The following is a 16,817-nucleotide window of genomic DNA, read 5'->3' as shown; positions in this document are numbered from 1 at the left end:
GCTGATACGAAAGAGGTTGATTGGCGTATCTTTTGCTTTCCCTCCATCAGTTAGTGCAGCCTCCTGTTCCTCATTTCACTTTTGTGACGTCTTTACATTACGTGTGAGTATATTATCAGACGATATGTGCGTGAGACATGAAATGCCTGTCTTTTTTTGTTTTGAAGGTTGACTTTGGTTTGGGGGAAAAACATATCATATTAAAAATAATAATAAGACTTCGTAGGTTGGAGTGGGAGTATGTTAGAGGTGTTTGACCTACATCGATTTTTATTCGAGGCAATGACTCGTTGATTTTTTTCCCGTTCGACGAAACAGCCCAACCTTTCTTTGGAAAGGAAATAAGTTGTTGGAGGGATTAAAGTTGAAAGGCACAGTTAGCATTGTAATTTTTTGCTATGAAAATTGATGGTTTTGGATGTACTAAACTTAGAAAACATATTATCACTAATGAGATGTATTAAAAAAAAAAGTTTTAACCATTTTCGTAAGGATATTTAAGGAGGCTCACACTTTACTGTTTCAACAATCGAGCGTTTTTAATGAAATAGTATATTGTACTTATTTTATTTTTTAATTTGCATTTTAATTAATGATATTAAATCATCCACTACAAACATATAAAAAAATGATGTATTTACAAAAAATCCAAGGAAGTTTGATGTAACATCGCTGCTTCCAATATTACATAAGTTTATCTTTTAATTGGATTATGTGAAGAAGTAATAAATAATTATTACCTTGTTAGTTTTTAAGGGGTCTTTTAAATAATACGAAAGAAATTTTCCTAAAATGTATTCCTTAGAATTTTATTGTTTTTCATTGCAGAAAGTGTTATACATGACATTTTCACAATACTAAAAAAAAAAAAAAAAAGTTTATTATTTGAAATTTAAAAAAGCCCTTTGTTTAAAATAATATAAATATTTCTTGAAAGAAAAAGCTGATGAAAAACATCAAAAGCTCAGCATTTGTGACATGATAAATTGCATCCAGCAGAACCACCGACCAATTTCACGCATTGTTAACCGTGACGTGGTCGTACGTCTTATAAATTTTATTTTGTAACGATGTTATTGTACGAAGACTACAAAAATCGGAGGAAGGCAATGACATGCACTAAGCTAGCGTGACTAATCGAATCCTCCAAGTTTTTCAAAACATTTTTCTATTTGTTCAAAAAGGGTTACTTTATTAAACCCTTAGTCTCTTTTTGACAATTTATTTGGCATAGTAAAATAAAAATGTATCAGTGTGGTGTTTTAATAATTTTTTCAGTGATTTTTATGCACAGTTAACAATAATAATAAAAATGATAAAAGTACTATTAATAACAAATTTTAACCCTATTTGTTTAAAAACGGTAGGATTTTTCAAAATAATGAAAAACCACAGTCACTCCAGTCTATTAAAATTTTTTCTGAAACTTGTTTATATAATTTATATAGATAAGAATAAAAAGTTAAATATAAGGAAAAAAAAAAAAAAAAAGTAATGCAACGGAGAAACAACGCATTGAACGAAAATACTAAAGAGAGGCATACAATAAACCAGCTGGTACAAGTATAGCGCGTATTCAGAAAATAATGCTGACCACGACGACAAAGACTGATTGATGTGTCTCTGTTTTTTTTGCTTTTGTTCTCTGCTTGTCTCTGTGTCTCTCCTCTCCCCCTCGGCGTCAACTGCGTGGACCACTCACATACTTGCGGACCTCGTCAATTCGCTTAATCGGCACCGTCTTCCATGTTCGTATGATAACAAAAAAACAAAATGAAAAATGAACCAAAATTGTATCACGCCCACGAAAAAAAAAAAAAAAAAAAAAAAAAAAAAAAAAAAAAAAAAAAAAAAACAAGGAGGGCGACGATATGTGCGAGTGTAGTGACGCCGAAATGATGATCGGTAACGGGCCAAGACGGGATCGCGATCGCGGTGGCAATATCGAGGACGACGAGGACGAAGGCAGGGAGGAGAGGAGCTCGGAGAGTGGCGGTGGTGGAGGTTTCGGTGGTTGGAAGAACCACCTGCTTGGTGGGCTAACCCAGCGCGTCAAGTCCTGGTACTGGGGCGCCAGACCCCTCGTAAGTCCCGTCTCTTCTCTAGCTCTCTCTCTCTCTCACACACACTTTCACCTTTTTAACACATTTTATGTATATCACTCGTCTTTTTTTTCGTTTGTTTTTTTTTTCATTACTTTCGACAACCCTCTCTCTCTTTTTCTCTCTCTCTGATTCAATTTCTTTTTATCTCTTGTTCTGAACTCGAACTCTTTCAAAATACACGTCTTCTTGGTGTCTTCCAAAACTTGACCTACTCCTTTTCACTATTCTTGTCTAAGAAAAGCAGACACTTTCTGTGTATCTATTGTAAATCTAAACTTTTTTCGATTTTTTCGCACTTCGTTGTATCTCACATAATTCACATTTTTTATTTTTATGGACAGTTTGCGTGTGTACTTGTAACAATATTTTGTCTTCGAGAAATCACAGTCAAATTTGAATTACACTACTGGCACATACCTTTAACTTTTAAGTTTGTAACGTTATTTAAAAATTTACTTTGCACTGACAAAAAATATGAGCTGGAAAAAACGGTAAGAAGAGAATTTTACATTATAATTTGGAAAAAAATGATCAAGTAATTATTTATAACCGGAAATGAAATCAAGCCACTTTTTAAATACTCATTTACCAAGTACATAAACCAGATTTTAATTTACTCTTAATAAGTATATGCTATTACGATGTCCAGGTGAGCATCGTGGTACCGATTAAATACACTATTTTACTTTCATCAGTTTAATACTGATATCTACTATAAATAAGTTAGAATTTGTATTTTTGACAGTAAACATTATAGTCTCAGAAATAGTTACTTCATTATAATTCGTATATAATAACTGTTATACATAGTAATTAATAAACTATTTGAGCACGCAATTTTACTATTAGTAAAAAAATCTGTTCCATTACAATATTCAAAAATCACATCTCTTGTTAAATTCACTTTACAATGAGTTTTTATATATGTGTAACATCTTCACGTATAAAAAATATACATCTTTAAAACATCCATTGATTTTTTATTCATTGTGAGAAATGATATACAGTGACACAAGCCAAGACAAATGTATTCATAGAATTTACACTTTTCTTCATTCGAAATAAATTATCAGAGAGAGATTTGGAGAGACAGGAGAAGAATAAAAGTATAATTAAAAATCGAAATGAAGAAAGTAAAAAACGAAGACTACTTAAGGTTATACGTTAAATGGCAGACTCAGCCACCAATGCTATACTTTTAGCATGATGTAGTTGAATTTAGAAATGCAATTTTTGTTCTCTATGTCTCTCCCTCCTACATAGTTGTATATAACATAGTATCATTGTGCGATCGATCTTCTAGCTATCAACAGTCGACGTTCACATATATATATTTACGTATATTACATATTGTAGGGTATGTATACGTATGATTTTAGATGTCTTGCACTCACTTTTTTAATTTAATTATTGTCTTTATATACTATATTTCAAGCACGATATATATACTATATTCTAGATGTCTTGGCATGCACATATTTCAAGTAATGATTCACGAAGTGAACTGATCAAGATCACGTTAATTATATATAGTTTAATAGTGATTTTACAATAGATATTTTATACAACTTATTAGATTTTTTTCTTTTGAATTTAAAACGGAAAAATGTGTGTATAATATCAACAAAATTTTATAAATTAACAAAACATTTTCGATAATCACTGTATGCCACTACTGAAACACTCAAAAACAAAAACATAAACATAAAGTTAACGTTGGGGTTTGAAAACGTGCAACGCTACGAGATCACGTTATTGTTGCATCATTCATTTTCTAGTGAGTTACGACGGGTATCAAAAATCACGTCAGCTTCAATATTTTTACATTTCATTATTGAACTGTTAGATTTGACAGAAAATCCATTTTATGACATCATACAATCTCATCCCATTTTTTTCGACACCTATGTTTGTCAAAGATAGAAAAAAATTAAGCCGCAAGTTGATCAACTGGTCAACCTCCTTCGACTCCTAATCTGTCACCAATAGAGATGACATAACAACATATCAAAGCCATTAGTTCCATAGTACCATTCCAGGAATAGCGTTACGAAATTTTCCAAAAAATCAGACTCAGATAAATTTGTTTAACATTCACATTAGCATAGATCCTAATCAACGTATCATTTGACACGCTGCATTACAACATTTACAAGATTTAATCCGTTTAGGTAAAGATATACACGAATATTTATCAGGAAAGAAAATGTATTCATGTGATTCTCAGTGGTCGTACATCACAAGAGTTAAAAAGCAAAAAATATGCAAATGAGAACGAAGCAATGAGATTGCCTAGAGTCGCGCGACACCACCCACCGTCACGACCGCCACCACTTTCCGAAGCACCAACCAATTATAAAACACCCTGCCACTGCCAAGCCCACCTTTTTTCTCAGCAAGCATGAATTTTTCTCTCTCTCTCTCTCTCTCTCTCTCTCTGTTTCTTTCTCCTCAATACTCATATATTACAAAATTTCTGATATATATATATTGCAAATTATCACTACTTAATTATGTATACATAAAGCGTTCGTTTGGAAATGTGTATTATACACGCATTGTACGTATAAATAACTTTACTACTATTGTATGATACATTTCTTAGGCATTATATATTTAATAGCGCTCTGCTCATATGTTATCCACGTATTCTTGTATACATCTTAGAAATTCAACTTAGGTCTATAGAAATTAGTTTCAACTATCACTGTATAATTTTATATTATTTTTTGTGCCCTTGCGTGCAGTTACACGCTTTACTCTATTCGTATTATAAAAAAGGCATTCGTTGTCTTCACAACTCCGTACTTTGTAATATAAATTTTATGCCTTACAATTTTTTTAAAATAATTCACACCAATTTATTTGTCTAATATAAAAAAAAAAATAAATTCCAAAAGAAATTTAACACCAACTTTCACTTGACCACAAAAATCGGTGTAAAGATTTATAAAGATGGAAGTGATTAGTCGTTTTGCACTCATTACTTAAAATTTATTTTTCCATTTATTTTGATGGCCGTACGTTTGTAAAAAAAAATGGTATTAAAAAATATTTGCAGACAAAAGTATGAAAATTAGGATTTTTTTTTTGTAATTAAAAATATTAGCATTTCATACGACATTCAAATAAACATGGAGCTTGATAAGTACGACTTTTGTACGACAAAAACTGTACTTTATAAAACAGTAAATTATAAAATCGATAAAATAACTGGAGTTATGAAGGAAACGTCGCTGATTTTATCTGTATCTCTAGACTATAGTTACAACTTTGAAAAAACATGGCTCTTTAATAAAAAAAAATATATATATATATATAATAATAAAACAAAAAAATCTGAAAATAAAACAATTTAGGCTGCTCATGAAAAAAAAAAAAAAAAAAAAAAAAAAACAAGCCCACTCACATTGACAGACATACAAATGTAACATATCGATTCCTCCCTTCCGCGTCTCTTTATCCTGTCCAGGAACTCGCACACAAGCTGTCACGCAGCTTCGACATGCAGGAGGCTCAGTTGCTGGACGAGGCGGCTATCGGAGCTGGAGGTGTAGGTGGGGCTGGAGGCGCAGCTGGGGCATCTCGACGCCATCACAGTAGTCAGAGGATAGCCCGAGGCCCGGGTGATGGGCCTGAGAGAAGGGAAGAGGACGCTGCTGTTGTCGTGCCTGACGCGCAAGGTAATCTACGTATTACCATCAAGAAGACCAAGCCACACTTGGGTATCGTCATTGAGGGTGGATCTGATACCAAGCATTATTTGCCGAGGATAATTCACGTTCACGTGAGTATATAGAACATTTACTTTTAGCTCTAAATTTTCTGGGGTGCAGTTTTTTGGAGGGGTGCAGAGGTTTATTAGAGTCTGCTAAATTTATTTTTGACAATTTTTTTTCACGTAGAGTTGATTTTTTTTGCTTCCAAGAAAAAAAAGGCCTTACAATGAAATAAAATTTTCCTGTTTCTTAGAAAATACGATTATTTTTTTGCTAAATACTGCGTCTTACAGAAATTTTTATAAACTATTTTTTATTACGTGTTCTTAATTTTATTTTAAAGTAACCGTTATTGAGTTCTTGAGAAAATTGATCGTTATGAAAAAATTTTTTTTTCATCCATCCCACTACAGTCTCATTTCTACTAAAAATATTGAGTAAATGATATAATTAAGAATATATGTCAGAATTACGATTTGAATAATCAGAATTTTGTTAAGGATATTGTACATTTTTTTTTTTTAATTACACATTTTTTTAAATGTCTTTCATCACAACCTAAATCGAGATAAAAATCTTTTTTTACTCATTAAGAATAAAAATGATACGTGATAAGAAAAAAGTAACAGTGTACGATGCATTCAAAAAATTTTACCGACAAATAAACATGTAGATTCCCCGCCCTTTAATCAACAGATATAATTTAAACATTTTTAAACAGACTTCTAAAATATCAAAAATATATTTTAAGTCCTTAACAAATAAAAAAAATATTTAAAAAAAAATTAAAATAACTTGTCAAAATTATTAGATATTTAAATATTACAAGACAGTAAATTGAACATTAAAACATTTTATATTAATTCAGCCTAACATAAAAATATGAAATAAATTAATATTTTTAAATATTAAAAATAACAAAAGGATAAGAAAATGGTTGTAATCTTTTGGCTCGATATTGAATCCAAGAAGAGATTGACCACACCTGCGCGTGAATGTTCGCATTGAGCCACTGCTTGTAAAGCTTCCTATCAACAGTAGCAGCTATAAAGAGCGGATTTCAAAGAGGATTTTCTTTTGAAGTAGTACGAAAGAGAAAGAATTAAGAACCTTCGATGTGTAATGAAGAGCCGATTTTTCATTGAATTTCTCGTGTTAGTTTTTTTTATTTTTGCCAGTCTCAAGTTGAAAAACGTAAAATTGTTTGAAACCAAATTTTACAAAACACAACATATTTAAAAATGTTCGTTGTAATGGATATCATTTTTTTTAGATACTTAATCCGTCGCCCTGATGTTATAGATACATTGACCCCTACAAAACGAAAATTCAATCCCCAATTTGTTGAATTTAGCAGATCGTTGTGATCGATAACGATAAAAAAATTTCAAAAATCCTATATATAGACAGTAACTACATAATTTAGTAATATTTTTCGATCACTCAGCCAATTTTTCTGAAAAATGAAAACACACAATTTCATTAATTTTTTAGACTCGGTAGCCATGACAACAAATTTTTAGAATCTTTTTGCCCTTGACTTTTATCGAATTTACCCTCGAATTTTCATTTATTTTAATTGAGTCGTGTGTAATAAGAGTAGTCATGGTTACCGAAGAACAAATCTTTACTTGACGTCGTATAACTGATGGCTGGTGACATTTTTCTTTGCAAACAGGAGAGTGGCTCGGCTTACGAGGCTGGCGGTTTGGAAATCGGCCAACTGATCTTGGAGGTTGACGGTCAAAAGATAGAAGGTATATTGCAAAACATTATTTTACAAAAAATTTGTCCAAACGACTTTATGTTGAAAATTACAACTCAAATAATTTAACTTTGACAAAAAAAAACTCTTCAAGTGCTATATTTTAAAAACTAAAATTTAATCATTACTATTTGTCATATTGTCAAGTATTTTTGACATTGTTTATGAACAGAATTTTAAAGCTTGCGATTTATAATTTTAAGTATTTAGTCTTTAACCGAATAGTACCAACCAAATTTTATCAAAGGTATTGATCGAGGCATTAAACACTCTATTCAACTGAAAATCAATAAATATCTTTGTTTATCTATAAAAATAACTATTTTAATAAAACATCAGTTATTAATTGTAACAAACTTCAATATAATACAGACAGTAATAATAAAAAGAAAAATTATGCACTTCTCGAGTCTTGCTATGCACCGAACAATACGAAACCAACGAATATGTAAGGTGCCAAATAAAATTCACCAAACTGGCGATATAAGAAGGAGAAAAAAAAAAATTTGCTCATACAGCAGGACTTCGTCATCACGAGGTGGCACGTCAGCTGGCGGAGGCCTACGCGCGTAAGGACCGCAACGAGATCGAGTTCCTAGTCGTCGAAGCGAAAAAGAGCAATCTTGAGCCTAAGCCCACGGCCCTCATATTTCTGGAGTCTTAGCAGGAGTCTCCCACCTCCGAGCCAGAGCCCCCATAGGTCATCGTTGCGCCGGCGAGGGGACGCTATGCTGTGGACAAGGAGTCTGATGAGCCCAGGGCTGCGTATCAAAATTTGCACAGGGCCTGAACGAGCCTTTTGTTCTTTTTTATGGTGAGTTTTTTTTTTCTTATTAAATCCTAGCTCAAATTAGGTGCACAAAATTATTCATACGCAAGTAATTACTTACACATAATTTATTACACACGAGAGCTCTACACCCCAGAATTTAATAGCACAAAGCATAACGGGTATTAGTCTCCTCCGTTGAGCGACTTTGATCCACCAGCGTGTGATCACCCCGTACAAACTGCTTTATTGCTTGTTACACATCACCTAAGTAGAAATGATAGTTAGAGCACCTCGTTGCACAGCACGACCCTTATCAAACTTTCTGACAAGGAGCACTAAAGTTATTAGGAAGTTTATACCAAAGTTGACTAATCTCAAATACCCTCGTGGATAAAAATTTGTAGTTTTTCTGTTTTTTGTTACGAAAACTTGAATGTCTTCATAATCATATAATTTATAATTTTTATTATAATAAATTAGGAAAATGTACATTATAATCAACTCTACTTTCCTAATTTTATTTTTAAGAATTACAAGATCAGAGAAAAAAATATTTTACTAAAATTTAAATTGTTAATGTTGATAAGTGAATAAATTTAGCATTCAAACTCTTGTCCCGCCTTCAATTACATAACAATTGAGGGATTTTGATTTTTTTTATATCAATAAATAATTTTTGTTGCCCCTAAACATAACAAATTATCCAAATAATATCAATAAACGTAAATTAGGCATTTTATCAATAAACTTAAAAATTACCATTTTATTTATTAAAAGCCCGTAAATTAAATACTTTTTCAGTACATTATCTTTATAGTTCATTTTTTTTCCACAGATTCGAATCAGTACCTCTGCTCAGCAAAATACTCGACTCTGGGAGCAAACGCTTTGTTGTCCACAAACGCTTGCAATACCTAATGTGTACATGCAACTCAAGCTGACTCTCAACATATGGACCGGCGAACATCTGATCTGGTAGATTACTCGACAAAATACCTGGCTACGGTGGTGGGATATACCAATCTCGCGTGGACACGTTTCTTTTTTTTTTTTTTTTTCTTACGTGTAAAGTAACGCTCAAAGTGTGCGCGTGCGTATAACAAAACTGCGAGGAGACGATTCAAAGTGGTGTGCGTGCGAGTATGGCTGTCGCGATACCGAAGACATCAACAAGATTGAGATGGTTGGTGAGAAGGCGAAAAAAAAAATTTTCGCCATAAGAGATCAGAGGAGAAGACAGGCAAGAGGAACTTTCTGTGCCAAAGCAATCAGCGACCCAGTGAAAAATATTTGGCTCTTTCGGAATTAAGAATCACCGAAAAAATTAATCAAAAGTAATACAGATGCGGTACTTGTGCTTTAACAGCCAAAAATCTTAAGTACACAACACATTGTAGATACTTGCTATGATGGCATACGCGTGTCTCTAGGTCTGATCTGCGAAAGTGTGTAACGGGTGGGGCCGAGGTTTGTTGTTCTTCTCGTATGACGTTTATGTTCGGAAGGGGAGTTTCACTTATGTTGTTTCATAAAAGAGGAGTGCTATCGATGCACTCACTGTTGTTTACAGTACAACATTGTGTTGAAATAAGGGCGGCGATCGAGGAATCAAAGCAGACCCTCATTGTTACCAGTTAAAAATAACACGTTGATTGTATATACTTGGTTTCACGAAGATGATGGTAAATTGCTTTCATTTCTCGATTGCCGGATGGAATCTACGTAATGGAAAATATCCTCGAAGTGTGCACCACGCTCGTGAATGTATCGCAATTTTATCGGAAAACCAAAGCAGATTCGTTCATCGAAAACAGCTGCGTTTATGTTGTTATAAAATTGTGTATGATATATCCAATATGTTCGAGTTCGTAAGATTACTTGAAAATTGAATTGGCAAAAACGATTACGAAATTGTTTTATATGATAAAAATTCAAACGAATCAATCTTCCAAGCCTCACTATCGTAAGATGTAAAAGAAAGAGTACGCGATTATTTTTTAAATCGACATAAGATAAAAGCGCACAGGACTAAGTGCGATAGATTCAATGAATTCCTCGGAAACTGCACGCCTATAATATACCCTCGTGGTGCAGACCTGTTAATTTTTTTACACTCAGCTTGCTTATAACGAAAGAAACGTTTTTTAATAACATTAATGTAAAAAAAAAAGAAAAAAAAAAAAGGTAGAAAAATTCGTTACGTTGATTGTTAATGTGTGCCAAAGTAGCTAGTAATGAGAAAAAGGCGCAATCAAAGGCCTTGAGATTAAATATTATTTGAGATTGAGATAAGTAAATTTGATATAATATAATATGAATGAGCTCGTCGAAGATTTCCGTGCCCGTTGTTGAAAAAAAAAGTATGTTCTTCTTAGAAAAGTTTAAAAGTATATACGAAAAACAGTTTTTTTTTTGTCACTCAAGAGTTATTTATGAGAGTTAAGATAGATTAAGGTTGTTTGCTTGTTTGAGAACCACTAAAAATGGATACAGTTTATTGCGTGATAATATTGTTCTCGAAGCTTCAGGTATTATGTAAGAAACGAGAGTTTTATAATATAAAAATTTTTAAACAAAGTGTTTGATCTCTGGTTATAAATTTGTTGTTTGAAAGAATATTACTATTAACCATTTATATGTAGAAACATTTATTTTTGTTTACAAAGTGTTCATAGTCTAATAGATAGTAAGACTTCCCAAAACGTCTGTACGTAAAGTTCGGAAGATAAAAGCTAAATGTAAAAAAAAACAAAAAAAAAACAAATGCGTTTGGGTGAATTAAATAAATAATTTAAACTTAGTAGACTATCAATATTAGAAAATCGTGAGTAGATGAAATTGGGCATGGAAATGTATGTATGAATGTAAAGCATCTCCACATATTTTTTATTTCGTAGTACGCACAATAACGATTGCAAATTTAAAGTAAGTGACATGAAAATGAAAAAAAAAAAAAAAAAAAAATATTGTTGATGCACTGCTTTTAGGTAAATGACGCCGTAGATTGGGGGGGAAATAAAGAAAAAAATTATAGACCAATTTTAATGGGATGTTCAATTGAAGAAAGTTTTAATTTACAGACGCCTACGCAATAAATCAAGTATTCTTTTTTTTTTTGTATGAGAAAAAATACAAGCGACAGCGTGAAAACTATCTGGAAATTTTTTTTTTAATCGATCAAACGTTATGGTTCATGCGTGAAATATTTATCTAAAAAGTCATATGAAATATTGCGAGTTTATTTATCACTTATGATGTACTCTATACTTCAAAATTTTAGATAAGAAATCTTGAGGCAAAAACATGGACAAAACTTACTAAAAATTGCAGTTTTGACAAGCTTTGACAGGCTTTCATAAAGAGGGGTATATTTTTCAACATTCTTTATAAAAAATGAAAAAAAAAATTACCTGTCAGAAATAAATAAAAAAATAAAATACGATAGCTCGTTCAATCCCAAATAATTCGGAAATTTAATAAATATAAATAATTTGATTTAAGAAAGAAACTTTGAAATTGAATGTAATTTTTAAAAGCCATTTCTAGATACTTTTCTATGAGATATTGTGATATAAAATTTTATGTTAGTGCTCCGATTTAATTAATTAGCAATATCAACTAAAATTTTTATGAGTTTCAGCAACTTTAACATAAGCTAATTTGAAAGTCAATAATGCATGAACCACCTTAAATTGAACGACTAAAAGAACAATTTTTATAAATTCGGCAGGATAGGGAAATCAATTCCGAGAAAATCTCAAACACCGCGTGTGTATGAAAATCTGCAACGAAGCGTAAAACGTTTATTTTTTGGCTTCACATTGGTCGTTTGTTTGCGCAGAACGATATGCTAGTTATAAGAACATTCGTGCACTTACCGTTACTGCTTACACGCATATAAAAGTGGGCGAGTTTGCGGCGTCAAAACAAAGCTGTTGCGGCCAGTTTCTGACGGAACGATTTTCCGGAAAACGCCATGCGATTATAATATAAATATGTAACAAAAAAAAAGAATAACGACGATTAAGGGAAAAAGTACAGTTTCAAACAAACTGTAAAACATTTTTTCAGAAATAAAAAATAAAAAAACAGAGCGAAACTTTTCCAAGGCGTCCGAGAAACAAAAATATTTTTATAAGCGGCTTTCGAAATACGCACAGTGTTTGAATAGCCAAAAGATTTCAGCTGACATATCTGAACAATGCCTTACCGCTTTATGTGTTGAATAACGAACAAATAATTAACTAACAAATAAACAAAAATGTGTGACTAAAACCATGTTTGTGAAACATCACAAATCCAGACATCACAGCATCGATCGAATACACTTTCAAGGAGATTAAAGAATGACGATTTTCAAAAATATTACTATAAAATAATCGAGTTCTATTTAACAGATTGGATCCAATATCAGTGAGTTTTAGTTAATGTTTTTATTCTATTTAATGTTTAAAAATTCACAAGCCATCTTTTGAATTTTTCTTTCTCTCATTACACCTATCTGCAGATGTGAAAAGAATATCGACATACTTTTTACAATTTTCATCCAAATAAACAATTATGTCCAAATGAATTCAAAGATTATATGTAACGTTAGAAAATCAATACTTATAGTGTTCAAGTCATAACGTATCGATACTTTACTCTTGACTCTGCCATACATCTTTACTTTGGATTAATAAGACTTTAATTTAAACTATAAATTGAGTACAAAATTTATTGCGACACTTCATTAAGATTTCATAAAATAAATAGTTAATGATTTCTGAAATTCATTGGAGTCATTGGAAGCAATCATTCAATTGCCCAAGTGGATGGTAAATTTAATTAAAAATCATTCACTTGGCTAGCGAGGCGACAAAAAGCCATCTCGATTAAATACTGTTAAAATAATAAAAGCCACTTTATTACTCACTTTAGCTTCTCTGATGTTGGACTCAAGCATTTTGTATGACGGTAAAACCCGCTCCAGACCTTTCTTCTCTTCCCCTCCCCCTCCACACAAAGTTTCAAGTTTGAAAAAAAAAATAAAAATCTTTTTCAGACAATGCACTTCTGATAGCAATGAGATCTTTTGTTAATACGGGATAGCATAAGGAAAAAACTTAGTAAATAGCATCCTTACTCTAGTTACAATGAGCAAACTGTAGCTGTCGATTTTAGAATTTAGACTAACGTTTTGCAAAACAAAGTATAAATATGAAATTTTGAAAACGTAGGTACGTCTATTCTAGAAAAATGGTAGGTTTTATTTTTTCAACAAAATAACGATGGAAATACTCCAATTCCGATTCCTACATTTCTCGATAAGCAAATGTCGTATCTTGCAAAACTAAATTTCGCTTTAATAAAAAGTACTTATGAAATTATGCAAGATTGTGCTGCACATTTTTTAATATTCAAGTGATGAAGTGAGAAACTTGTTTAATGTCTGACCAAAGAAAAAAAATTGTGTAAAAATATATTTAATGGTACTGTTCTACGAATCGAAACACAATTCATTGCAACTACGAAATAATACTGTAAAGGACTAAAGGTTCAATAAAACTTGAATACAAATATATAAATAATATAAACGCAATGTTAAGGAGATTCTGTTTGTTATTTGTGAAACACTTATACAAATGTACATAAAAAAAAATTAATAAACAAATAAGGTGTCGCTCGTTCGTACTGCATTTCATGTAATTAAATAATCTGTTTTTTGCAGCAACTAACAATATTTTTTTAAACGCATGATGGTAAGCGATGAGTTTTCATGATTTGCAATCGACGAAAAAAGAAAAGATGACGAATGGTCACTCGTACAAATTAGCTATCGCGAGATAAACTGCATACAAGTGTAAACACTTGTGTACACATCTCTAGCGAAAGCTTGAAATGTAAAAATATGTTCTTGACTATTATGATAAAAAATGGTGATGGTCGTTACAATTATTATTATAATTATTCTTATTATTATTGTAATTAAAATAAAAAGTTTACACAAAAAAATAAATTTTATTGTTTTAATGCTTACATAGAATAAAAACGATATCCAGATTGCACAAAAGTGAAAAACACTAATTCTACTTCTACAGACAATTTTATTTTATTTTTGTGAAATAAAATGCTATGCAGTATCAGTTATTTGGAATAAAATTTTTGTCTACTGCTACCATGTTCTTATTAGCATGAATTGGAAGTATAATATTAAATATCGCTGACATTCTTCTCAAAAGCTGAAAGTAAAATTAACAAAAATTTTTTTATTAATATTGATAAATGAAATTCAATTTAAAAACGTTCAAAAAACTTATTTACCGATGTTGTTATTCTTGTTCCAGCATTAACGGCATTATGTGCACCTTCAGCTATGTTGTTTAGTCCTGAATTGACAGTAGAAATCCCTAAATTTGCCACTTCTCCAGTATTTTTAATGGCTGTTTCTAAAAATGGTTCATGTTTCTCGCCCTGACGAAATTCAAATATACATACATAACTTATTATATAACAGGAAAAATACTCTCCTACATACAACAATATTATAAGCATGTACAAAAATTTTTTAATTTATTGACATCTGCAAACACGCAATTCTATGACGAATATGGTTTAAACTACTGAAACTGGTATTAATTCAAAAATTACACCTCACTTGCAACACCGTGAAATATAAATTTATAATTAATTCTAAAAAACAATTGCTGTTGTAACACAAGGTGCAAAAATTACTCGTAAAAATTATAAGTTAAACAAATTTAAAACATGTATTGGTTTTAAAATATTGATTTCTATTGGATTTGTCTACATAGGACAATTTCAATTAAAATACATTCAAATGTCTTATCTTAATAAACGGAACGCTTACTGTTGTTTTGATAATAGGTTTTTACATTTTGGAAAAAAGTTATTCATTAAATTTATACGTAACGTACTGTGATATAACAAATATAAAATGAACCTTTTTTTTTTTAATAAGATATGCTCAAGATTGTTGTTGAATTTGAATTTTTAATACTAATTATATCTCTTAAATAATTTTGTAGAATTACTGGAAAAAATTGAAAAGAGTCATGATTTTTAAAAATTTGTTATAACCCTAAGTAACATTTTTTCCTGTAAATCAAAAAATTTATTATGTCACGCCATTGTCATTAGATGTCTTAAAATTATTTTATTGGTTTATTTTATCTTAAGACCTTTTCAGGATAAAAAGACTCTAGAACATTTGTAATTACTAATTTATAGAGCATCGATTCATCAACCAATAAAGTATGGTACGGTTACTGAAAAAATTACTAAACTATGTGTCTAAATTGAATTGTAGTGTTAATAAAAATATCACACGTCTGTAAGGTCACAGTGGTATAAATATAAAATGATCACTCCAATTGACGTTAATTATATCCCACGTAATAATGTGTTATTTTATTAATGAGCTATCGATTCTTACAAGAAAAGTTTTCTATAAATATTTGACGTTTTAAATATTGCGAATAATCATTTTTTATAATGAATAAATTTGAAAATAAAATAATTGACTGATAATTCTAAAATAAAATTGAATTTCATTCCACGGCATACAAATACGAGATTTTTACAAGGGTACTAGTTTCAGTTATTTTTACCTCACGTAGGCTGTGCATGGATTAAAATTTAAAAGTGCTATAGATTCATTCTAAAAAAATGTTCTGAGAGCATTAAAAATTATTAAGACCTAGTAGTAACAAATAACTTTATAAAAAAAGACTTACAAGTTGGTTTACGTCATTTGTGTATAATTGATTATGCAGAACTGGGCTCGACTCTACTAACTGGAGAAAAAATTGTAAGTTACGATCTGACTTAAGACTCGAAAAAAAAGTTAGTAGATAGTTAAGTATCTCACCACTACAACACAAAAGGCCAAAAGAAGCGCCAACTTCAACATATTGAATTAATTGTTGAATGGATTGTCGGTTACTTAGAAAGAGCGTCGATATCTTCTGTAGAATGTCAGTAGATCGAGTTTCGACTAACTTTTGAAATTTTTAGCCCAGTACTACCTCTTTATATACATGAAAAAATCAACCCAACTCCAATAAAGAATTACAAATACAGATTGTTTTTCTAAGGTGATAAAGCTAATTATGTATATGTTTTCAAGTAACTCTATACATTAATCTACTTCAAAAATATCTTACTTACCTTCATACTTTATCGTACTTTTAGCGCACACAATACTACCTACACGTAGCTTATTTCCTTGAGTCCACAAAAGACAAACAGCATATTAATTAGTAGCCTTTTTTCACTCGCTGTACTACTTAAGTCTAATCTTATGTCTGACGTAAGATTATTTTATGGTCCATGACTTTCAGATAACTAAATTGGTTCCGAAAATCCTTAAAACAACATGAAAGCTAAGCAATTTAGTGGTTTAACTGAGTAATAATAAAATTACATTTTTGCGTATTATTCTAAACGAACAATGT

General features: G+C 31.1%; 1 protein-coding gene across 1 annotated transcript in view; it reads left to right on the top strand.

The window, feature by feature from the left end:
- Nucleotides 1–11,102, top strand: part of dysc (whirlin protein dyschronic) — a 92,457-nt gene extending 81,355 nt beyond the window's left edge. Inside the window, exons 13-17 of the mRNA XM_023391298.2 lie at nt 1,860–2,084; nt 5,578–5,892; nt 7,503–7,581; nt 8,111–8,403; nt 9,197–11,102. Coding sequence (XP_023247066.2) covers nt 1,860–2,084; nt 5,578–5,892; nt 7,503–7,581; nt 8,111–8,253 — 762 coding nt within the window. The 3' untranslated portion in view covers nt 8,254–8,403; nt 9,197–11,102. The remainder of the gene's footprint in view (nt 1–1,859; nt 2,085–5,577; nt 5,893–7,502; nt 7,582–8,110; nt 8,404–9,196) is intronic.
- Nucleotides 11,103–16,817: the final 5,715 nt, after the last annotated feature.

Source organism: Copidosoma floridanum, unplaced genomic scaffold, assembly GCF_036245765.1.
Source record: "Copidosoma floridanum isolate Cflo_tuat_1 unplaced genomic scaffold, Cflo_Japanese_pri ptg000013l, whole genome shotgun sequence".
NCBI classification, from domain to species: Eukaryota; Metazoa; Arthropoda; class Insecta; order Hymenoptera; family Encyrtidae; genus Copidosoma; species Copidosoma floridanum.
This window is presented reverse-complemented; position numbering and strand designations above follow the sequence as displayed.